This window comes from Thamnophis sirtalis, unplaced genomic scaffold, assembly GCF_051295495.1.
Source record: "Thamnophis sirtalis isolate CommonGarterSnake01/CBP01778 unplaced genomic scaffold, rThaSir2_p1.2 scaffold_13, whole genome shotgun sequence".
Classification (NCBI taxonomy): domain Eukaryota; kingdom Metazoa; phylum Chordata; class Lepidosauria; order Squamata; family Natricidae; genus Thamnophis; species Thamnophis sirtalis.
Window position 1 is genome coordinate 13,540,333 of NW_028261393.1, and position 26,225 is coordinate 13,566,557.

Here is a 26,225-nt window from a genome sequence, read left to right on the forward strand (position 1 = left end):
TGGATGTTTGACAACTGACTCACTTTTATGACGGTTGCATCTTCATGGAGTCATGGGATCCCCATTTGCAAACTTCTGGCCAGCATAGTCAATGGAGAAACCAGGTTCACTTAACAAACGTGTTACTAATTCACTTAACAACAAGATTCACTTAACAACCGCAGTCATTCACTTAACAAAAGTGGGAAGACAAATCGTAAACTGGAACACTTAATAAATGTCTCACTTAGCAACATAAATTTTGGGCTCAATTGTGGTTGCAAGTTGAGGATTGCCTGAATGGACCGAAAAATAAAGAGGAATTTGGACGGGACAGAATTGGGTGGAGCTGTTTGATTCCCCACAAGCAAATGCCTCTAAAATCAAACGTTGAAACAGCAGAAGCAAGTTCCAGGGAAGTGGGTGGGAAGGACTTCGCCTTGTTACATTCAGGGTGGCACATATTGCATTTCCCCAAAATACTTTTGGGTGCATAAATTGCCAGTTATCCACCAGGACATTTTCTGGGAATCCAAAAAAGAGGCACGGGAGGAGGAGCAACATCGAGGAGCAGGAGAAAAATGGTGAGATGTTTTCTCCTCTTCGGTATCGTCTCTGGGGATAACAGGGGAAGTGTTCCATGGGCAATGGTGCTCCTTGTTCATCCCAGTCCCAGCTTTTCTTTCTTCTCCATCAAAGTTACATGTCCTCTTCTTTGACTGCTTAATAGGGGAGCATCCTTGAAAATGGAGGATTCCATTGACTAAGGCTAGGCGCATCCTTGGGTTTCCTGCTGATCCCTTTTTGTTCAGGAATATCTTTTCCCATGGAAGACCTTGATATCTTGGAGGCAGCCTTCTGGTCAATTCAATTCTGGAAAGCATAAGAACCTGTGGATGATGCAATTAAATAAATAGTCAGCATTATATCTATGCCCCATGAATATTCACTGGAGAATATATTTAACATTGTGGAGCTCAGCAGTCCAAGGGAAACAACACACACCATCCTAAACCCATGCAAGCAAATATAATTGTGATGCCCAGTATAGACTGAACCCCCAGAAAATTATATTATGGCTTAAGCAGTGACCTGATTTGGAAAATATACCAAGAGTGGCTGAGTTCCCATCACACACTGAACCATGTTGCAACATGTTGTCAATAGTGTCCCTACTCTTTTAAGAGAGATTTCTGTATTAGGAAGACCTCATTAAGTCAATGGGGAAATGAGTTTCTTAGCAAAGAGGATGTGCTTTCCCAAAGATTGGACAACCAATTGTTTGAAATAGGATAGGATCGTCTTCTTGAGCAGAAGACATCCGAGGTCCCTTCCAGCTCTATTATTCTGTTGAAACAGATATTCTAGATTGGAGAGAGATGGATTTCTGACAGAGAATTAGCCAGAATGCGGCCGCGCGAGTGATTGTGGGTGCACCTCAGTTCGCCCACATAACACCTATCCTCCACGAGCTGCGCTGGCTACCTGTCGATCTCCGGGTGTGCTTCAAGGTGCTACTTACCACTCATAAAGCCCTCCATGGTAGTGGATCTGCGTACTTGAGAGACCGCCTCCTGCCAATTACCTCCTTGCGACCTATTAGATCGCATAGATTAGGCCTCCTCGGAGTTCCATCTGCCAGTCAGGGTCGACTGGCAACCACACGGAGGAGAGCCTTTTCAGTAGTAGCTCCGACCCTTTGGAACGATCTCCCCGTGGAGATTCGTACCCTCACCACCGTCCAGACCTTCCGCACAGCCCTTAAGACCTGGCTATCCCGTCAGGCCTGGGGATAAAGACCACAATCTGTCCCCACCCAGATGATGAATGAATGTTGTGTACTATTTTACTCTCATGTATTGTTTTATGTTTATTGTTTTGTACCCCTCCTCCCTATTTTATGTAAGCCGCCCTGAGTCCCCTCAGGGAAAAGGGCGGCCTATAAATGTTAATAAAATCAAATCAAATCAAAATCAAAAGACTTCTCCATTTCCAGAATTTCAAGAGGAAGGTGAGCAATGGCTATTAAAACTCAGGTGAAATTCAGCAGGTTTTGATCATTTCTAGTGAACCGGTAGCGGAAATTTTGAGTCGTTCGGAGAACCGGCAGATACCACCTCCTGCCATGCCCATCAAGCCATGCCCACTAAACCAGTAGTAAAAAAAAATGAATTTTACCACTGCTCTGGTCCAAAGCATTTTGCTGATCTTCATGTTTGCCCAATGGATATGCAGCAAAATCTTTACACCATACAGATATTAAAAGGCTCACGAGTAGATTTTTTACCTGAAAACTTTCCAAAGTTCAACTTGTCAAGCTTGGGATTTCTGCTCTGATGAAGCTTTGCCAATAATCCTGTGCCTTTGGGCAGCTGAATTTTTGGGGGATTTCTGGAAAAAAGAAAAGGCCAAGGTGAGTCCCATAAGAAAGAGAGAGAGCACTGACAATGGCAAAATAAAGAGAAAGAGAGAAAGTATTAATATTTCTTAAACATATAAGTAAGCTTTGATTTTACTCTGCAAGCTTCCTCTCCTCTTTCTCTTCCTCTCTTTGTCTGTGTCTGTCTGTCTGTCTGTCTGTCTCTCTGTCTCTCTGTGTCTGTATTTGTGTGTGTGTTTAAACAAAGACAGGATTCAATTCTTGGAACAGTTTCTAGCTTGGATTTACTTATGCAAGATTTTCTAAGTACCCAGTTTAATAATCATAATGGTAAAAAGATAAGAGGATAGTTTTTTACTACATTGCCATTCCAGTTACTGTATTGTTATTTACTATATATTTCAATAAAAGTGTTTTTTTTTCATAAGACCTAACTGGGTGTCTAAAGGAAGAAGGTGACACTAGAGATTTGGATTTCTCAAGAAAACCATGCATGTTCAGCAATTTAATTTAGGAATAGACAATGCATGCTCTTCACTGTTTTGGACTACCACAGCCATCGTTCTCAGAGAGTATGGTCGTAGTGAATATGTGTATGCCTGACCAAGAGACCTAAAGAAGCGATGATAAAGAAGAGCCCTCTTAGGTTCTACTCTATTGTGCTTTAAAATACAGAGATTTCCATTTAATCCATGGGCATCATAGAGAATGCATCAGGAGGCAAGTGACGTAGTAATAAAAGGGATGCTTTTGTGGTCTCTACCAAGTATCTATGATGACTTCCATGGGGCAGCTTTGTTAGTGGCACAGTTGTGCATGAACAACGTTACAATGGGCTTTATTTCAGATCGGCTGAGAATGCTGTATGAACCCAGCCATTGTGAGCTTTTATCAGCTTACTGGCTGATAATAGTTTTCCTCCTTACCAGAGAGAGCCCCCTTGTGCAGTATTGTGAAGCCATTACCATGGCAACTCCACTGTACAGTAGAATCCATTTTACGCCAGTACAGTAGAATCCATTTTAAGGCACAACAGGCTGTATCTTAACAGAACACACACCCTAAGGGGCTTTAGGCGTGTCTTACTCACCACAGTATTTGTTTCCAGAGAGTTAAGTCATCTGTGTACCAAGTTTGGTTGAAAATGCTCAAGGCATTCCAGAATTATGCTGGAACATACACACACAGCTGTATGTATGTATGTGTGTATGTATGTATATGGGAGGGTGCTAACATGCAAGGAGAAGCCCCACAAAAGCTGGGTCTGAATGTTACTTGCTGAAGTGAGGACATTTAATCATAGGCTGATTTGAGGACATGTCTACCCCATATAGAGCTCCCTCTATCAATCTGCCAAGAACCATTAGCACTTTCTTGTATGTATCCACCTAAGGGGATTAGCGATATATGTTCGTTCTTCTTATCTTACTTACTGAGGATTGCCATGGCAGAAAGTTGCACAGAGGTTATCCTTGAAATGTGAGCATGCACATCTGTGGAGGGACCTCTTGAGTCGTGCTGGAAGACTTCCGAGCCCATAGGATACCGAGTGGCTGATTGTGAAAGAAGAAAACAACAATCAAGTTAATCTCCATGGTTGATTGGAAAGGCATTTATCATACAGGTTGGTCAGTAGTCAAGGGAATTGAACAATATTTAGATGTCTCTGAAGTCTCTTGTACTGGATACTTGGACCCAAACCAGGAATAGAGGACTCTAAAGGCAGTTGGACCACAGTTCCTATCATCCCTGATCAAAGGCCATGCTAGGTGGGGTTATCAGGAGCAGAAGAACACATAATCGCTAATAATAATTAAGTTATATGCATAACTTATTCATATGAAAAAACAAATTGCTTTAAGCACAAGCATAACAAAAGGGCCGGGACATATTGGAACAATGGTTGACATTTTGTTCTTGATGCAAAAGGGCATAGTTTCAATCATTGGCATTTTCTATTCTTTTTTTATTTTTTATTTTTTATTTGATGTTTTCCAAACATTAAAATCACAATTATGCTTCTACAGCTTTCTGTAATCGGTATTTCTTTTTTTCTGATTTCGGGTTTTCCATTTTCCATTCTATTATTTTATACATATTCTTCTTTGTTTCATACTTTCTCATTTTACAACATATACATCTATATACAATATTTCAATCTCTATTGCTTCCTAAATATGCCATCTTTTTTCGTTGTGTTTGCTATGTGTTCCTTATGCATTGATTTTATATCTCTTTCCAGCCAGTTATACCACCTGTTCCATATCTCATAGTACTCTGTTTCCTCTCTATCTCTTCATTCCATTGTTAGTTTGTCCATTTCTGAGCATTCTAACTCCCTTTTTATGGTTTGTGCATTTGAAGGAATGGTTTTCAGTTTCTAACTTTGGGCATATGAAATTCTGGCAGCGGTGATTATATGAAGCATTAAATATTGGCTATCCTTACTAATCCTTTTTTTATTCCTAGAAGAAACAGCTTGGGATTCATGTCAAATTTTTGTTCTATTATTTCTTCTAACTATTTTTGAATTTTGGTCCAGAATTCTTTGGCTTTCGGACACGTCCACCGCATATGATAGAAGGTCCCCTGTTGGTGGTTACATTTCCAACAGTTTGGAGATCTATTTGGGAACATTTTGGAAGAGATGCACAAAAGTTTATTTGTAACCAACTGATACACTTTCTATAGCATGTAAAGAAAGATGTATTTGTTTTAAATTAAAAATTAAAAAAATCTTTTAATATAAAAAAATAATAATGATCTAGTAATATTTCCTTATACATTTTAGGGACCTTTCCTTACATAATTGGTGTTTTCTTTCATACTTTTGGATTTCTAATTTCTGTTTCCATTAGTTAGCAATTGCTAAAACCAATCTCACGTGAAAAAGTATTCAAAGCCTTCTTGATTTTAATTGTCAATTTATTTATTCCTGCACATTGTAATATTTATTCATTTACATATCTCTATTTTTCCACTGTTGTGCAAACACAATTCCAGCAGCTGCTAACATGTGTAAAATTAAATATATATTATACTCCCTTTCAAATAGCCAACAAAATATTTCTGGTTTTAATTCCATATCTTGCTTTACGATTGCTTCTCACCACTAACTTCTGAATAGCTTCTTGGACCGACCTAAGTACTAATTCATAATTTCATATCCGGTCACATGGGCGGCAAGCCACTCCCATCCAGTCACATGGGTGGCAAGCCACTCCCACAAAGGAGGCCACACCCACAGAGTAGGTTCCAACAATTTTTGAAACCCACCACTGCCTCCCAGATAAAAGCATGCCAGCCGAGCTGTAAATCATGACCCTCTATCTTCAATATTCTTTTATTTTGAAGTACTATCCATTCTTTGAGCCACGTTACCGCTGCTACCTCATAGTAAAGCTCCCAATCTGGGAGGCCAAATCCTCCTTTGAGTCTGAAGTCCTCTAGTAATTTTAATTTTATCCTAGCTTTTTTCCCCAGCCAAATAAAATTTAAAATTATTTTATTTAGTTCCATGAAAAAAAAAATCCCTAATTTTACTGGTACAGTTTGGAACAGAAATAAAAATTTTTGGTAGGATATTCATTTTTATGGTCGCAATTCTTCCAATTGTAATGTAGCCCAATTTTCCAAGTCCTTTCGTATTTGTTGTAATAATTTTGAATAATTTTGAATAATTGTCTTCTTTATGGTAGAACATTTAGCTGTTAGCCAGATTCCAAGATATTTTACCTTTTTAACTATTTGCATTTCCAATACTCTCTCTAATTCCTCACTTTGCCTTTGTGTAAAACTTTTAGTAATTACCTTCGTTTTATTTTTATTTATTTTTAAGCCTGCAACTTTACCAAATTCCTCTACTTCTTGAATTAATATTTTCCCTGTTTCAAGGGGGTCTTCTATTATAAAAACCATATCACCTGCGAATGCCTGAGTTTTGTAATCTTCTTTTTTAATTTTTCTTTTATTTCCTCTTTTTCTCTAATCCGTGTTAGTAAAACATCATTCTTATGCATTTTGTAGAATAAAGTTACCATATAATCAGACAGAAATTTGGCCCTTTCAGTACTGGGGACACTGACTGGCAGTCTGAGCCACTGCAACTTTTCAGAGAATAGCAATTGCTCTTAGATTTATGTACCGCTTCACAGTGCTTTACAGCCTTCTCTAAGCAGTTTACAGAGTCAGAAAATTGCCCCCAACAAACTGGGTCCACATTTTACCCACCTCGTAGGATAGAAGGCTGGGTTAACCTTGAGCCGGTGAGAATTGAACTGCTGGCAGTCAGCAGAATTAGCCTGCAATACATCATTCAAAGCACTGTGCCACCACGGCTCAGATAAGTGTGTTTCCTACAACCAGCCTAGATAAGCTGTAGATTGGAACACGGATTTTCTGCATGAGAAGGCAGACTTTTGCTAGACCTCAAACTTTTTCAAAACTCTGAGAGCTTCCTTTACCTTGGTGTGTTGATCCAGATGATATCAAGATGGCAGAAATAGATGCACTCCTTGTCCATCCAGCTGGTGCAAGAACATCTCTTGGTCCTCTGGTGCCGACCATTGTTTGCCAAGAGAGGAGATTCTGCTGCAGCCTGGCCTGTTTGTGTGTCCAGAGAGAAAAGGAAGAACAGAGAAGAGACGAATCAGTCACTGCTCTAGCTGGGAAGAGCCAGCAATGCATCGTATGTAAACAGAGCGAATAGCCTGTCTCCTATGTTAACCATTTGATTTCTCCTGCTTAATGCCTGAGAATGCAACATCATAAAAGTTCAGTTATTCCCTCGAGGTGTTTACAGATCCCCACAGGCTTTTTTGGCATTTCTCAGCAAGAAACCAGAAGCCAAAAGGGATACTGGGCATCTCACCTAGCTGTACAATTTGGGCCCTGTTTGCAACACCTCACATTTATCTGTCGAGAGGCGGAGTCATTAGCAAATGAGATCAACACCTCCAGGAACTGACAAGAGCATGGCTAGAGGGCAATCATTGTTATGTTTATGTTTAACCGAGGTGGCGCAGTGGTTAAATGCAGCACTGCAGGCTACTTCAGCTGACTGCAGTTCTGCAGTTCGGCTGTTCAAATCTCACCGGCTCAGGGTTGACTCAGCCTTCCATCCTTCCGAGGTGGGTAAAATGAGGACCCGGATTGTTGTTGGGGGCAATATGCTGACTCTGTAAACTGCTTAGAGAGGGCTGAAAGCCCTATGAAGCAGTATATAAGTCTAACTGCTATTGCTATTCTTTCCTTTCTAAATTCAGCCACAGTCATCTCAAGCGTGGGCAAGCTATGAATAGGACTGAGACCCCCCCTTTTAAAAATATTCTTCTTTTGAGAATGCTGCAAACAAAAGCCAATTTTCCCCCTTTAAAAAAAAGCAAACCAAGAGAAGGAGAGGGAGAGGGAAGGTTTTCTCTTTGGGATTTTGTGCTAGGAGTAAAATCAGAGGATCCTGCATCGCTGAAAAGCCAAATTTCACCAGAGCGGCTTCCTCCAGCCTAGGAGTCGCCTTGAAGCGGAAAGCAAAATTTGGTCTCCTTGCAGGGATCGTCGGGAGGCTGGAGATGGTGGCTGGCATCTGGCTGACAAGAATTAAAGAAGGGGTCAAAAGCCAAGGCTCCTTCCCAAGCAAAATGCATTTTTCAAAAAATAGCAGGATTTAAAACAGGCGCAAAGCAGAAACCCAAAATAGTTATGCTTTAAAATAAATCCCGACGTTTCTCTCACCTTCTGGCAGCAGGACACAAAGGGCGACTGCAAAGGAAAAGAAACAGGGCAGACAGTTTGCCATGGTGGCTAGCTTAATCCTTTAAGAGGCGGACAATTGGTTTCCCCTTTTCCCTCCCCAGAGGCGCCCAGAGACGCTTCTGAGGTTCCAGGGCTTCGCTGCAGGTGTTTTATAAACCTGCCAGCGGCCGCGCGTCACAGGAACCCGCGGGCACGCCTCTCACCTCGCCTCCCTGCGTGGGACGGGGGCGCCCTTCGGTTGGCGAGCCAAGGGGGGCCCAACCAACCAATTATCCCGTCGCTTTGCTGCCGCCGGCGCCTCCCCGCCATCACTTTCTTGCCGGTCTAACCAAGTCGCGCCCTTCTTTCTGCAGCGCTTAAGACGTCCATCATCTTCCCCCCGCCGGGGTTCATACAAGAAGCGACCCGAAGGCTGGATGGCTGGGTGTGGCCGGACTTTGAGGCAGTAGATGGGGAAGGGGGAAGTCAGCGATCTCTTGCGCTGGATGGAACTGCGCTCCTGGATTGCGCTCCATCAACCCCCTTTTTTTTCTTCCTAGCAATCAACTTCACAAATGGACATACACCATACCATGTCTGTGCTTATATGGAGCGTGCACATCGGAAGGAAGGAAGGAAGGAAGGAAGGAAGGAAGGAAGGAAGGGGAAAAGGAAGGAGGAAGGGAGGGAGGCTAATATACATTGAGATTTAAGGTCCCACTTACCATTTCCCCCCATGAATATCTCAGCATTTAGTGTCTGGGGATTAAATGTTCCAAATTAAAAAAAAATGCATCTGCAGTTTTGAAGAGAAATTTAAGCAGAAAATCCATGCCTGGGGTCTAATGTTCTACCCAGTTTGGTCCCTAGGGGGCAGCCTCGTCCCTTCAAATCATCTGAAGGTCCTGTGAGGGCCTAACCCTAGCACCTTCTCAAAGTCCTTGAGATGATAAGTGTAACATCCTGTCTCCTTTCTGTTTCATCCTAGCACTGCCTGTTAAGGTAGGCTGATCAATGGTGCCAGGGTGGCTGAATGAACTGCTTAATGAAGTTTGAGCCATGCATGTTCTCCTGCCTGCATTCTGCTTATATATCGCAACCTTAAACCCAATTCACAACTTGTCCGTATCTTACTTAGATTCTCCCTGTGACTACTTGGTTAAATCACATTGGCTTTTCCACACTTTTAAGCACTTACCAGCTTTCTCTGTGAAGTCTTCAGTGGATGAAGGCCTGCCTGCTCTCAGAAACCCCCCACTGTTGTTGTTTTTGTTGTTGCATCATTTGCAAACACTCCACCCTTCCGCCAAGGGGTGTGATCTCACCCACATTTCTTCTTTCCTCCACACAGGGTCAAGGTTGTGCATCCAGCATTCCACAAAGCCGCTGCCCTCATAGTCACCATGATAAGGGATTCCTTTGTTTGTGGTTCAAGGAAGGGAAGCCAAAAGGAGACCTCTGCAAAATGCCAGGCGTCTTGTGGTTGGAAAGGACAAAGAAGAGCAAATCCCTAAGTGGCAGCTCTCGAGGGAAGGGGATGAATTGAGAGATTTGTGTTTCTTCTTCTTGTGCCATATCCATCATCGGACGTTGGCGATCATGTTGGCAATCCTCTTTTTGTCAACAGCCACATGAAAAAGTGCTTCTGAGTTTTGACCAAACCAGTCCCTTAGATTTTGAAGCCATGATGTTCTTCTTCTGCCTGTACCTCGTTTGCCTTCAATGTTTCCCTGGTGCCTTAAGTGAAGGATGACATATTTTTCTGGGTGTCGCATCACATGTCCAAAATATTCTAACTTTTGCTTTTTTGTGGTTTTGATGATTTCCCTTGGCTTTCTCAGGTGGCTTATCCCCTCCTCATTTGTGATTTTTGTCAAGCCAGTTTATACATAACAGCCATCTGTGAATCCACATTTCAAATGCTTCTAGTTTCTTCAAGTGGTTTTCTGTCAGAGACCAACTCTCTACTTTGTAGAGCAGGGTAGAAAAGATGTAGCATCTGACAAGCCTGGTTTTCAGTTCTTAGCCTTATGTTGTGAATGCAGAAGACCGTTTTCATTTTCAATGTACATTAGGAGATCAGAAAGATACCAAAAAGAAAGGGGTGGGGCTAGGCACACATATTGCATATATGTCTCACAAGGACTTCTAAGAAAAATATAAGGCTTTATCTGTTGAGCAATGACCAAGTTGATTATTCCGGGATTCATCATGAAGGACAATTATCTGTGGTCTACCTTGGATTCGATGAACAATAAAAACACAAGTTGGGGTTGAACGGCATGCTTCATTCAGCTAGGGCAGGAAGGCTCTACAGAGAGTGATTAATTTGTCACAAGAAACCATTGGTTGTCCCCCTAATACCACTGGATGACATCGCCAGATCTCACTGTTTCAGCAGAGTAAGGAACATACTTAGAGATGATTCACACCCTGGTCAGTGTCTCTTCGCACTTCCACCATCCTGCAGAAGACACAGAAGTATAGCCAGCCAGACAAACAGGTTTAAAAACAGCCCATGGGCTGTCAGACTCCCAAACATAATATAGCACCCCAAACAGATTAATATGATGAATTTCACTGGTGCCAGTGTAGTGTACCATGATATAAAATCATACAAGGGACGCAGTGGCTCAGTGGCTAAGATGCTGAGCTTGTCAATCAGAAAGGTTGGCAGTTTGGCGGTTCAAATCCCTAGCGCTGCATAACGGATTGAGCTCCCATTATTTGAACCAGCTCCTGCCCACCTAGAAGTTCGAAAGCATGCAGAAATGTAAAAAGAAAAATAGGGACTACCTTTGGTGGGAAGGTAACAGCGTTCCATGCCCCTTCGGCATTTAGTCATACCAGCCACAGGACAATGGAGCAGATTCCTCCAGATAAATGCCTTACTTGGAAAAAATATTCTTGACTATCAGATCTTGGGAAGTGCTGAAGGATCAGAAAGGGAGGTGGAAAAATGAGAAGAATGTTACTGAAAATCTCCACAGGGATTCAGTTGACAATACATAATCCCTCTCTACAAGAGACTGCAAACCTTTTAGGGCAAGTTGAGTCAGGCAGGTGCAATACGGGCACAGGTAGGTGAGATTGGGAGAGATCATTTACATGCCGGGCACAGGTAGGTGAGGTTGGGAGAGATCATTTACATGCCGGGCGGAGGTGGGGGGGAATGAGAGCAGGACAACTCAATGACTTCATTTTGAAATCCTTTAGCTGCAGATGGAAAGGAGAAGGAAGTTGGCTTTTGAAGAACAGACAAGCTACTGTAGATTTCTTCCAGTTGTAGAAACCTTCCTGATATAAATATTGAAAAAAAGTGGGAAACAAGTTTATACTTTAGCAGATAAGTGACCAAAAGTATTTCATGGCCACAAATGTAGATTACCACATTTTCTGGTATGTATGCATATGTATGAGTGAGTGTTTTTTCACACTTACATAATAATCCTGTCTATGTTCGTCAGCTCTGCAAATAATCTATAAATAAACTTCATTCTTTTTACAATATACAACCCTTCCCTGAAGCAGACTAGGTTGAATGTCTGCGACTTCTTTCCCTCCCCAAACAATGACTATGCTTATGTAAATGCACTTATCCATTCTGAACTGAACCTTGGTTGAATCAATGGGCCTAACTTTACTGGGATTGATCAATAGCAAATGAAGCTCTTAAATAGCTACATTGATTGGATTAAGGGGATACACATGGCTAGGCTGTTGTTGGCTTGTAAGGAGTTTGTTTAAACATAGCCAGGAGGTTGAATGGCTAAAAATGAGATTCAAACTTGGTTCCTTTCCATCTGAACTCATGCAGATGAAGAAAGTAGAGTTTGGGAAGATGAAATGACTTGGGAGGAAAGCGACGGCAAACCCAGGCAGCATATTAAAAAGCAGAGACATCATTTTGCTGGCACAGGTCTGTATAGTCAAAGCTATGGTGTTCCCAGTAGTAAGGTGAGGCTGTGTGTTTTGATCATAAAGAAGGCTGAGCGATGAACGATTGATGCTTTCAAATTATGGGGCTGGAGAAGACTCCTGAGAGTCCCTTTGAAATCAAATCAATTAATCCTAAAGGAAATAGCAATAGCATTTAGACTTATATACCGCTTTGCAGAGCTTCACAGCCCTCTCTAAGCGGTTTACAGAGTCAGCATATCCCCCCCCCCCAACAATTTGGCTCCTCATTTTACTGACCGTGGAAGGATGGAAGGCTGAGTCAACCTTGAGCCGGTCAGGATTGAACTGCTGGCAATGGGCAGAATTAGCAGCCTGCAATACTGCATTCTAACTGCAAGCAAGCAAGCAAGCAAGCAAGCAAGCAAGCAAGCAAGGAAGCAAGGAAGGAAAGAAGGAAGGAAGGAAGGAAGGAAGGAAGGAAGGAAGGAAGGAAGGAAGGAAGGAAGGAAAATAGCAATAGCACTTAGACTTATATACCACTTTACAGTGCTTTACAGCCCTTCCTAAGTGGTTTACAGAGTCAGCATATTCCCTCCAACAATCTAAATCCTAATTTTACTGACCTCAGAAGGATGGAAGGCTGAGTCAACCTTGAGCCCGGTGAGAGTCACATTGCCAAATCAATCCTGACTGTTCCTTTGTTGCTGAAGATCATATACTTTGGCCACCTAATGAGAAGAGAGGACTCATTGGAAAAGTCCCTAATGTTGGGAAAGATTGAAGGCAAAAGGAGAAGGGAACAGTAGAAGATGAGATGGTTTGATATTGTCATCAATGCAATTGACATGAGTTTGGGCGATAATGGAGAATGGGGGACTGGTATGCTGTGGTCCATGGGTTTGCAAACAATCGGACACAATTTAGCAACTAAAGATCACCAAAAAGAGCCTTTTCCAATTTCCACTTACTCACAATACTATGTGATACCAATAATATTGGCAATTACTTTTCTCTGCCCTGTCCCTATGCCATTCATCTTGTCCCAAATTTCCAAGTGAGACAGAGTTAAGTTGCCCTCAACTCCACCAGTATGAAAGTATCGTTTCCCTGAAAATAAGACAGGGACTTATTTCCTTTTGACCCCCAAAATAAGCACTTGGTCTTATTTTCAGGGAGGTCTTATTATTTTTTAGATGTAGGAGGCGGCGAGCGTGGTCACCTCATGACTGCTGCTGCGTTGCAATATTTTCAGGGGAGGGCTGATTTTAGCACATGCGCTCAAAAGCCCGATTGGGCTTATTATCCGGGGAGGTCTTATTTTCAGGGAAACAGGGTAGCATTTCCCCCATTATTCTGAGGCTGTCCAAAAATAATCTGAAGATTTGTCAAAACAGGGAAGGAATGAAGTGAGGGGATTGCATTAACAGATAACGATGGCAGGAGACAGGCATCCCTAGCAGAAATGGCAAATTTCAGGCCACCCTTATTTTCGGCTGATTCAAGAGTCGTAGGCAGAGACCACATTCAAGGAACAGCAAGGAACAACTCTGCAATCAAGAAGGAAAATAATGCTCAGATATCCTACTTAACCGAATTAATTTTAGAACATGTCATAAAGGCGTAATGGTACTGGAGACTCTATTGAAATTGCAAATGAACGCCAGTAGGTGGTTGTGTCATCTAATATAAATGATTCTAGATAAAAACATGTTTAAACAATGGTAATCAAAGGAGAATTATGGTACAGGGATAGTAAAATAGATAACTTTTCTTTCTTGATTTAAAATGTACAACATGATTTGAATGAAGTATATGTAAGGACTGTGGAAGACACGCACGGAATATATTTGTAACCAATCGATATGCTTTCAACAAAATGTAACGAAAGATGATTTTTTTATTTTTATTTCTGTTTAATTAAAACAATAAAAAAAATTCTCAAAAAAAAAAGAAGGAAAATAAGGCATACATGGACCAGTAGGTGGCAAACACAGAAGCTGAGCTGCAAACCAATGTACATTATAATAACCAAGCATCAAGCAAAAATGATGTGGCTGGAATATACTCTGCTGTATCTGGAGATCTCTCAGCTTTCATGGATATAAATCTGGTCCCTTAATGATCCATAGACAATTCCCGGAACCCAGGGCTTATTGCATTAAATAAGGGGATACATCTGTTCTACCTTTATGCAGGCTAGTTACAATGAGATTAGAATTTAGCACTGGTTGCTGGTTGTCTTCCGGGTGCAATTTAAGGTACTAATTATGACCTTTAAAGCGTTCCATGGCTTAGGCCCAGGGTACCTGCGAGACCACCTACTGCCACCAGTAGCCTCCCACCGTCCAGTGCGATCCCACAGAGTTGGCCTCCTCGTGGTGCCGTCGGCCAGACAGTGTCGGCTAGTGACCTCCAGGGGGAGAGCCTTCTCTGTGGGAGCGCCTTCCCTCTGGAATGAGCTGCCCCCAGAGCTTCGTATAATCCCCGACCTCCGGTCCTTCCAACACGCCCTAAAAAGTTGGCTTTTCCAGCAAGCCAGCCTGGCCTGAACAAAACAAAATAAATTATTGCTCACTGTTAATTTTAATTTGAACTTTTTTAAAAAAATGTCATTGTCTATTTTAATTGGGTTTGGGATACTCTATTTAATTTTTTTAACTTTTGTATTATGTGTTTCTTTTAATGTTGTACGCCGCCCTGAGTCATTGGGAGAAGGGCGGCATATAAATCTAATAAACCTAAACCTTAGCACCAAATTCTGAAAGAGAACATTAAGCCATAACTATAACTGTCTGCTGAGATGCATTAAGTGAATATCTATAATGCTGAACCTTTTTTTGTGGGGCAAGGGGGGGGTTTCCTAGAAGCGAGAATAGTGTTTCTCAAATTTATCAATTCTTTTTATTGCTTTTTAAAAATGGAGGGAAGGAAGGAAGAGAGAGAGAGAAAGAGAGAGAGAGAGAAGAAAAAGAAAGAAAAAGAAAGAAGAGAGAGAGAAAACAAGCGAGAGAGAAAAGGAAGAAAGAGAAAGAAAGAAAGAAGAGAAAAAGAGAAAGAAAGAGAGAGAGTAAGGAAAGAAAGAGAGAGAAAGAAAGAAAAAAAGGAAGGAAGAAGGAAAGAAAAAAGAATAAAAGAATTATGATGGAGATATTTAAATACTGTTATTCCACCAAAGAAAATTCCTTTTGTCTTATAGTCTTGCACAGTGGGAAGGGGATTCGAAGACAGCTGCTTTTAAGGCAAATCACAAAGTCCTGACTGGAGAACATTTTAAAAATGGATCCCATAAGCTGTCAAAAAGATTACTCTTATGGACTCTGGAGGAAATCCTTTGTACTGTTTGCTACACTTTTCTTAAGCTCTTACGGGATTTTATTTTATCACCTTAACCTGAATTGTTTGACTTTACATTGTTGTCATGGATTGAGTTTTCTTTGCAATGAGCTCAATGGATAAAAAGACCAAACCTACTGTAATATGAGATGTTTTATAGATCCCAAAAAGCTTGCTTCTACGTATTCAAATGTTCAGCCTAAATGTTGGAGATGTGGTTCTCTTGATGCTACGTATTTTCATATATGGTGGACATGTCGTAATGTTAAGGCATTTTGGATAAAAATTTGGTGGATCCTGCAAAATATCTTCAAAAAAAGGATAAAATTCACCCCCCAGCTGTTTTTACTAGGTATATGTATTGACTTTGCAGCAGTAGAGATTAATTTGGTTCTGTACTTAATAACGGCAGCAAGACTCTTGGTGGCGCAATACTGGAAGAAGAAAGACCTGCCTACAATTCAAGAATGGTTTTTGAAGGTTATAAACTTAGCCGAAATGGCAAAAATTTCAGCATATCTTAAAGAACAATATGAAATTTAACAGGCTCTAAAAGAAAGGTTCTAAAAATGTCACTTTGTTGATAATTATGGTAAATATGAGAGCCCAAGGCTGGGTAATTGATTATATTGAGGACCTGCGTGTAATTTTGCTTAGTTGCGATTTTTAAAACGGAAAGCCTTTTGGTGATGGAAAACAACTCTTGAGATCCAGATTATTGGCTTCATTTATGATTTCTGTGCCATGAAAATCAATATTCTCAAAGAAGCAGGAAAGTAGGATCCACTATTTTAATTTCTTCTGTCTAATGGCTCCAGGCCTTTGTGTTGAAAAGATGAAGGCATTCACTAGTATTCTGGGAGCAGCAGTTTGTTCTTAAATGGAAAAATATGCCTTGAGATTTTCTGTTTATTTCTCTGAGGGCCAGGAAAAGGCATTTCCAGATATTCTCCAACTTTTCGATCCACATTTTCCCTATTTTTCCTTTTTCTGATGATCCTATAACCATGATGGCAAACCTATGGCACCCATGCCAGAGGTGGCACACAGAGCCCACTCTGTGGGCACATGTGCCATTGCCAGTTGTTCTTCTGGCCAGCTGGTCTTTGCAGGTGCTGGAGTGCTGGAAAATGTCCTGAAAATGGCCCAAAAAACTACCAAAAACAAGGCTGTTTTCAGGCCATTTTTCAGGCATTTTCAGGCTGGTTTTGGGCCATTTTCAAGCCATTTTTCGCACCATTTTCAAGCTGTTTTTGGGCTGAAAAATGCCGGTGGTGTTTAAGTGTTGCTCCAGATGTTTTGGGATTGCATCCAAGGTGTCTATTACTATAGGTACTTCCTTGGCTTTCTTTTGCCATAGACTTACTTCTACTTATAAGCCTTTGTGTCTTTATGTTTTGTGATTTTCTCCAGTTCTTTTTCTCCTCTTTCGCCATCTCCAGATCCTGCGATGTCTTTTTATCTTTCTTATCGACAGTTGTTAAGTCGATAAGTTAACATTGATGTGTGCTGGATGAACGTATTCTAAGGCAACTCCTATGTGGAGTCTTAGAAGCAAATACCTTCTCCAACTGTAATGGCAAAGCTATGGCACACGTGCCTGAAGTAGCATGTCTCCTGGCACACATGGCATCGGCTGTTCACCTTCCAGGGTTCTGGTGCACATGGGCATGGGACAGCTGGCCTTTGTACATGCGGCAGTACTGGAAATCGGAAGAGCTGGTCTTCCATTTTCCAGCACGAGCATGCGCTTCTGGCCAGCTAACCGGAAGACATGTTGGCCAACGTGCATGCGTGCGCCAGAAACTGGAAGTACATTTTAGGCATGTTCATGCCCTCTGAGCAACTCCTCTTCGTGGCTGTGGCCTAGACGAGTGTGCATGCACAAAGTGCTCCCTTTTTGGCACTCGGTGCCAAAAAGGTTCACCATCACTCTTCTACTTGACTATCTTTCCTACTGTGTTCCCCCGAAAATAAGACAGGAAGGCAGGAAGACTCAGTTTGGAAGCTGCAGAAAAAGCCATGTGGGGATGGCGGCGGCGGCAGCAGAGGTGCCCTGGCTCTGCAGGGAGAGCTGGGCCAGGGCATCATGAGACTGGGAGGCGCACGAGCGGGAGCGGAACAGCCCCCTTCTCCAGCCGTGCAGAGCTCCGTTCACTGGCATTTCAAAGGCGCCAAGTCGCGAGAGCCGGGCGGCGGCTAACAGGCCTTCACACGGCTTGGCAATACCCCTAGGTCAGTGAATGGTGCTCTGCACGGTTAGAAAGGGGGTTTGCTGGGTGGCTGCTGTGCCCGGCTCTTTGGGAGCCCACTCACAAGAGAGCAGCTGCCCGGCAATCTCTGTCTTCAGCTGGGTACAGCGCCACTCCCCAACCTAGCGGTATCCCAAAGGCACCAAGGAACGCAATCACCTTTGCCCCCCCTCCCCTGGTCCCGCGGCTTGGCACCTTCGGGATACTGCTAGGTTGGTGAGCGACGCTTTGCCTGGTCGGAGGTGGGGGGCTGTCCAGGGGGCTTATTTGCAGGGGAGGGCTTATATTTTTGCCCACTAGAAAAATGTGGCATGGCCTTATTATCAGGTCGTATTTTCATGGAAACACAGTGTTATCAACTACCAGGGAACACATTACATTGCTCCAGGCGCAATTTCAGTCAAAGCCAATGAAAGTTGACTTATATTTAATCTCGGAGAAGAAGAATCAACAACGACAAGCTTTGATTTGCATTAGTTCATTGGAAAGGGTCCATGAGACATTTTGTCTAAAAGTGGAGAAAGAAAATCACGCTTGTCGCCTGCACATATGATTCAGTTAAGTTGGAATGTAAACTTCCTTTGGGTTTTACAGGACAATTCTAGAAAGATAGGCCGACTCCAAACAAAACGGCTCCTGAGTTATCAGCAGCTCTTGGAGAGAATTACATTTCCATGCCTGCCATGCTGCAAAGCCTCAGATCAAAAAAGTTTGAAAAGTTAGAGGTCAGGGAAAGGAGAAGCTTTGAAGAACTAGGACAGCGATGGCACCGAGTGCTGAAAAGGGAGCACGACCGCGTGCTCCTCTGGGCTGCAACCAGGAAGAGGAGCTGCCCAGGAGGCATGCGCGCACCAGAAAATGTACTTCCAGTTTCCGGTGCATGCATACACACCAGCCAGCAAGTCTTCTGGTTACTGCCAGGCATGCGCATGTGCCGATCAGCTACCTATGCTTATGCCGGAAAAACGGAAGACCAACTCTTCTGGCTTCCGGCACTGCCTTGCACACACAGCTGATTATTGCATGCATATGCACATGAATATGCATTCCAGAAACCCGGAAGAGGAATGGGCGATATGCCAGGTGACATGGTTCTAATGCCACTTCGGGCATGTGTGCCATAAGTTTGCCATCACGGAACTAAGATATCCTACAGAGTAGGGAAGGAGGTTGGTGGGAAGAAGATTCAGGACAGTGGTGGGTTTCAAAAGTTTTTAGAACCTCTTCTGTAGGTGTGGCCTGCTTTGTGGGAGTGGCTTGCCAGGCATGTGACTGGGTGGGAGTGGCTTGCCAGGCATGTGACCAAGTGGGAGTGGCTTGCCAGGCATGTGACTGGGTGGGCATGGCCAACTTTTAAAGTGTGGTGAAACTCACTTAACAACGTTCTTGCTTAGCAACCAAAATGTTGGCTCAGAAACTGGTATTTGAAGCATGCAAGTCTTAAAGCTGTCAAGTTACAAGACCCTTGCACCCCTAACCCTTTAGAAAAAAACCCAGGGGTGTTCAAACTTGACAGCTTTAAGACTTGTGGACTTCAACTCCCAGAATTCCTCCTCTCTCTCTCTTCATCTTGATGATGTGTGGACGGGCGGGGGGAGGGAGCTGGAACTGGTTCTAAATGGCACAGTAGATTTGTAGAACCTCTTCTACAGAAGAGGTTAGAACTGGCAGGAACCCACCCCTGATTCAGGAGTAGGTCAGTTACTGATATCTCTTGATACGGGTGAGAAAAAAGATTGTCTGAAACTTTGGAAAACTAATCCCAATTAGCCTAGCCAGTAGGCAGCTCGATAAAAATCATATATGGCAGCTGCCTATCTCTTCCCAAATGAAACTGGAAAGGTTTGGAAATAACACTAAGTTATTTCTGGCCTGTTTGTTTCTGAGCCTTTAGTTTTTGTGCTCTATACACAAAACCTACAGCAATTTGTTCAGTGACTATTCAAAATTACAAGGGCATGGAGAAAGTAACTTATGACTATTTTTCATACTTACGACCATTGCAGCATCCCTGTAATCAAAATTTAGACTCTTGGCAATTGACCCATATTTATGCAGTGTCCTGGGATTATGTGATCCTGTCAGGCGTGCCTCCATCAATAACCAAGAAAGCAAACTCCCAACTTCATTGTTCGTGGAATTAAAATACTTTTTACTGGTTATGAAAAGATAGCAGCGAAAGGAAAGCAAGATCTGAGCCAGAAAGGCACAAACAAGTACATATCAAATGATTACCCAGCCCCCTCACTCCAACGACCCCACTCCAGTGTCCAATCTGCAACTGCCTAAGGTGTCATGTGGGATGCATCTCCAAAAGGCATCATCAGGTTGGTATGCAAGACGGTTGGCCTTGACCAGGTCCAAACATCGGCCACCAGCATGCACAGAAGATGGTGAGACGAAACCTCCCTTTTCCATGTCGCCTCCTGTACCATTTATTCCCACCCCAAACACCAAGCCACCACCCTCATCTGTTTCTATGGCAGCCGATAATAGCAAGTAAGCAAAGCAGAGGTTGACAGATCCCTTTTTGGCGACGTTCTGACAACCAAGGTCAATGGGGAAACCAACTTCACTTAACAACTGTGTCACTAGTAATACTGGAAGAAGGAAGACTTGCCTACAATTCAAGAATGGACATTGAAAGTCACAAACTTAGCCGAGATGGCTAAAATATCGGCATATCTTAAAGATCACTCAAATGAGAGATATAAACGAGACTGGAAAAAATGGATTGACTATATACAAAATAAAGACGGGACCAAGAAACTCCAGTTAGCCTATGCTTAAGATCAGAAATGATTTAAATTGTTTAAAGTTAGTTCAGCAAGAAGAAGCTAAGGTCAATGTAGAATGTCATTAAATTCTTTATTTCTTTTTTCTCAATAGATTTTAGACTGTGTTTGTTAAAAATCCATACCGTGTACGGGTTCTGGGAAGTCGAGGGGGGGGAAGGAGGAGGGGGTAGGGGGGTGGAGGGAGGGAGGGGCATACAAAAAAATTGAACTTCGATGTTTTAATGATTGACGAATGATGAAATATTTGTGTTTTAAAAGAAATAAAAACTTTGGGGAAAAACAACAACTGTGTCACTAGTTTAATAACTGCAGCAATTCACTTAAGAACTGTGGCAAGAAAGGTCAAAAAATGGGGCAAAACCCAGTTAACAAATGTCTCACTTAGCAATAGAAATGTTGGGCTCAATTGCAGCCATAAGTCGAGGACTACCTGTAGTGCAAATTAATCAAGGAGCCATATCAGTCTGTGAATGAAATCCAACTTCCCTTCATCAGCTTGCAGACTTTTCACTCTTCTTCTTTAAGCCTGATATGCTCACATTAGTTTCCATGTAGTCATCATGAGATGACTGGTCATTGGTAGACTTTTATCTATATATAGTATATATGGGGGTGTTATGTTATGTTACGTAGGTAGGTAGGTAGGTAGGTAGGTAGGTAGGTAGGTAGGTAGGTAGATTGGTAGGTAGGTAGGTAGGTAGATTGGTAGGTAGGTAGGTAGGTAGGTAGGTAGGTAGGTAGGTAGGTAGGTAGATAGATAGATAGATAGATAGATAGATAGATAGATAGATAGATAGATAGATAGATAGATAGATAGATAGATAGATAGATAGATAGATAGATAGATGATAGATAGACAGACAGACAATCTGGAAAAATATATATGCAAAATTTATCCCTATTCCAGTTGTGTGCACATATATTTCAATGTTACAGCAACTATTTGCAATTTACCACATCATTTAAGAAGGCAACATGAGATTTGCTTGGAATTATTTCCAAGGTGTTGAATCTGATCTAAACCAAAGTTTGCGGTTACTGAAGAACTCTAGAAGCATCTTAGGTTGCTTACTAGGTGACGTAAAGCAGATCTTACTAAGAGCTCCCTTGAAATACAATACATTAATTAGCAATGTATACCAAGTTACAATCAAGTCCATGTTTTGTAGTACAAAATGGAACCAAGTTTTATACAGCGGGACTTCCAGGGAAGTAAGACATTCTAAGAAACATAAAACAACCTACAGACGAAAGATTTATCGACCTGCTCGAAAACACATGCATACTTCTTTGGTGCGCTTTCTATAGAGATATTCGGGGTGGGGTGATCTCTTATCTTCCTAATAATCAATTAATATCTTGGCCATTCCAACACTACTTATCTCCAGTGGCTGCTTAAGAATGAATAGACTATGATTACAACCCAGGTGGCTAGATTCTGTGCAGCAGCACTGAGGATCAGTGGTGGTTTCCGGATCCCATTGCAACTGGTACGATGCCACGGGGCCTGTCGTCCATCACATGAACGTGCACAGTGCATGCATGCGTCCTTACCTCTTGCAATGCCTCCGCAAGCCTCCACAATGCTCCAGCTGCTTGGCGGAGCATCGTGCAGGCACCATGCGCTCTGTGCACGAAAGCGCCAAAGAGCCCCAATACAGGTAAGGAGCTCGGGTGGGCAGGTGGGCACTCCGGAACCACGGTACCTGAATGGTGCCAGGTGCTCCAGGCAGGCACCGGTACACCCATACCGGGGTGTACCGACTGCAACCCACCACTGCTATGGATTCATCAGAAACAGGTGATTAATCCATCATACATTTTTTACAATTAATGCAGCAAACCCTTTTCCATTGTCACTGTCTTGCATTTTAGTATTTAATAACTACGGGCCCAACATGAGGCTCTTCTCCAGTGAGTCCTTCCTTCTCATTAGGTGGCCAAAGTACTTGAGTTTCCTCTTCAGGATCTGGCCTTCTAAAGAGCAGTCAGGGTTGATCTCCTCTAGGACTGACCGGTTGGATCATCTTGCAGTCCAAGGGAATCGCAGGATTCTTCTCCAGTACCATAGTTCAAAGGCCCCCATTCTTTGGTGCTCAGCCTTTCAGTTTGATACCCCTGATCTATGGAGAGTTCAAAGGCCACATACAGATACAGCTGGGCCTCAGCCAGGTACCTTAGCCAGCAAATGTGACAAGATCTACAGAACACTCTCTACCTGTACTGGTCTAATTGTATTAAGGTGGGAAGGTTTGGCACAATACAAAAAAAGATGACAGTCCTAAGAATAACTACTACAAGGAAGGAATCAGCAAATTCCTTTCCTCATTTTGGTGAAGAATACTCCCACTTGTTTCATTATTTCCATTTATGGCACCTTCTGGCTGGGCACTGGAATGCTCTCCAACCTGATTTCATCTGCAAGCTCTTTTTACTCAAAGTTATCTTTGCGAAAAAAGAGCTTTTCACTTTTCTTTTTTAAGCCTGATATGATTGCATTAGTTTCCATGTAGTCATCATGAGATGACTGGTCATTGACTTGAATTTGGGGTTTGGTTGACTTTTATCTATATACAGTACATAAAAAATCATTGTGTCTGTGTGTGTGTGTGTGTTCCAGCATAACTCTGGAACGCCTCGAGCAATTTCAACCAAACTTGGTACACAAATGACTTAACTCTTTGGAAATAAATACTGTGGGGGGTAAGATACTCCTAACACCCCTGGGGGGGGGGTGTTCTGTTAAGATACAGCCTGTTGTGTCTTCAAATAGCTTCTACTGTACAGCACAGGGGAGTTGCCCTGGTAACGGCTTCACGGTCCTCCACAAAAGGGGGCTCTGTGTGGTAAGGGTGAAAATCCAACCTTAGAAATAACATTTCGTCCTGACATTTCCCCCCTATAAATAAAGACCCGGGGAATGCCGGGTTATCAACTAGTTGGTCATAAAAGTCAAAGCCCAAGAATGCCAGGAGAGATGAAAAGGTGAAGGAATTAACCTTACGCACATTTGCTCACCCCTTTGAACAAAACCAATTTCTTAATTTGCCACCCCTTGTTATTCCCCCCTCTTCCTCCCAGGTTACTCTTTCTTCTGTCAGGATATTGTTATGCAAATTTCGGTGCTTAACTCATCAGCTGATGGTTTACAGTTGGCATCTCTCCTACCAAGTTTGGTAATAGCTTTCTACGTGACAAGGGATGAGTAAGCCCTAAGAAATGAGGAGGCTCTTTGTTCCTTACAGCATTGCTGAAATATGAACGAGCGGGGTTGAGAAAGTAAACTTAAGTATAATACCAGACCAAAAGGGAATAAAGAATTGGGGAAGGCTGGTGAATGACATCATAGTTCTTAGGTGAAAGACATCACTCCATTAATGGAAACCATTAGCAGGTCGGTGGGGTTGGGTTGGCTAGCTTGTTGAATTTTGCATGTGCAAAAATTTCCGTGCGCCGAACCGGTAGTAATGGCAGCCGGAACCCACCCCTGGGCCAACCACAGATTAAATGGTTTTTCATACAGTGAGATATTTAGATTGGATTTGTCATTTCAATCCACCTATCATGTCCTTCCCAAGGAGCTGGAATAAGCAAATGTTGTTTGATGGTGATAAAGGGATTGTCCCGGGATGTAAGCTGTTCCAAGAAAAGTTGCCTTTTGCAATTGACTGATGGTGATTTTGTCAATGCCAAAGGTGTTCAAGTGATTATTATTATCAGATGCATTCATCTCAAGCTTTAGATGCTACATTACTTAAAATAACGACTTCTGAATTCTAACCTTTTTTTAAAAAAACAAAACCTTATTCCTCTGAAAACAAAGAAGATGCGTTTTCTGGAGAGCGAGAGAGCGAGAGCGAGCTAAATAAGTAGATGGATGATAGATATAAATATAAATAGGATAAATAATTGAAAAATTATGGTAGGTAGGTAGGTAGGTAGGTAGGTAGGTAGGTAGGTAGGTAGGTAGGTAGGTAGATAGATAGATAGATAGATAGATAGATAGATAGATAGATAGATAGATAGATAGATAGATGATAGATAGATAGATAGATAGATAGATAGATAGATAGATAGATAGATAGATACACACACACACATACATATATAGGGAGGCAGGCAGGCAGGCAGGCAGGCAGGCAGCTAGATGATAGGTAGGTAGGTAGGTAGGTAGGTAGGTAGGCAGGCAGGCAGACAGACAGACAGACAGAGAGACAGACAGACAGACAGACAGACAGACAGACAGACAGACAGATAGATAGATAGATCTGAAATATATATATATATATATATATATATATGCAAAATTTATTCCTATTCCAGTTGTGTGCACATATATTTCAATGTTACAGCAACTATTTGCAATTTGCCACATCATTTAAGAAGGCAACATGAGATTTGCTTGGAATTATTTCCAAGGTGTTGAATTTGATCTAAACCAAAGTTTGCGGTTACTGAAGAACTCTAGAAGCATCTTAGGTTGCTTACTAGGTGACGTAAAGCAGATCTTCTGGAAATGTCCTACTAAGAGCTCCCTTGAAATACAATACATTAGTTAGCAATGTATACCAAGTTACAATCAAGTCCATGTTTTGTAGTATAAAATTGAACCAAGTTTTATATAGCGGGACTTCCAGTGAAGTAAGACATTCTAAGAAACATAAAACAACCTACAGACTAAAGATTTATCGACCTGCTAGAAAACACATGCATACTTCTTCCGTGCGCTTTCTATAGAGATATTCGGGGTGGGGTGATCTCTTATCTTCCTAATAATCAATAGATATCTTGGCCATTCCAACACTACTTATCTCCAGTGGCTGCTTAAGAATGAATAGACTATGATTACAACCCAGGTGGCTAGATTCTGTGCAGCAGCACTGAGGATCAGCAGTTGGTTCCGGATCCCGTTACAACTGGTACAATGCAGCGGGGGCTGTCGCAGTGCGTGCATGCATCCTTACCTCTTGCGATGCCTCCGCGAGCCTCTGCAATGCTCCAGCTGCTCAGTGGAGCATCGTGCAGGCACCTTGCACTCTGTGTGCGGAAGCGCCAAAGAGCCCAAATACAGGTAAGGAGCTCGGGCGGGAAGGTGGGCAGGTGGGCTCTCCGGAGCATGGTACCAGAATGGGTTGCAGTTGGTACACCCATATTGGGGTGTACCTACTGCAACCCACCACTGCTATGGATTCATCAGAAACAGGTGATTAATCCATCATACATTTTTTACAATTAATGCAGCAAACCCTTTTATATTATCACTCTCTTGCATTTAAGTATTTAATGACTACGGGCCCAACATGAGGCTCTTCTCCAGTGAGTCCTTCTTTCTCATTAGGTGGCCAAAGTACTTGAGTTTCCTCTTCAGGATCTGGCCTTCTAAAGACCAGTCAGGGTTGATCTTCTCTAGGACTGACCGGTTGGATCATCCTGCAGTCCAAGGGAATCGCAGGATGCTTCTCCAGTACCATAGTTCAAAGGCCCCCATTCTTTGGTGCTCAGCCTTTCAGTTTGATACCCCTGATCTATGGAGAGTTCAAAGGCCACATACAGCTGGGCCTCAGCCAGGTACCTTAGCCAGCAAATGTGACAAGATCTACAGAACACTCTCTACCTGTACTGGTCTAATTGTATTAAGGTGGGAAGGTTTGGCACAATACAAAAAAAGATGACAGTCCTAAGAATAACTACTACAAGGAAGGAATCAGCAAATTCCTTTCCTCATTTTGGTGAAGAATAGTCCCACTTGTTTCATTATTTCCATTTATGGCACCTTCTGGCTGGGCACTGGAATGCTCTCCAACCTGATTTCATCTGCAAGTTGCCCATCAATACATGGTGGTTTGTTCTTTG

At 42.4% G+C, this 26,225-nt stretch overlaps 1 protein-coding gene across 1 annotated transcript; it reads right to left on the reverse strand.

Annotated features, from left to right (window-relative positions):
* Positions 1-581: 581 nt before the first annotated feature.
* LOC148043070 (endothelin-2-like) lies at positions 582-8,183 on the reverse strand. Its single transcript, XM_087727569.1, has 5 exons — positions 8,090-8,183; positions 6,823-6,961; positions 3,793-3,912; positions 2,267-2,370; positions 582-869 (listed from the first exon to the last, which is right to left on the reverse strand). The coding sequence occupies exons 1-5, from the start codon at positions 8,151-8,153 to the stop codon at positions 847-849; spliced, it is 450 nt and encodes a 149-aa protein (XP_087583695.1). The 5' UTR covers positions 8,154-8,183; the 3' UTR covers positions 582-846.
* Between the last annotated feature and the right edge of the window lie 18,042 nt (positions 8,184-26,225).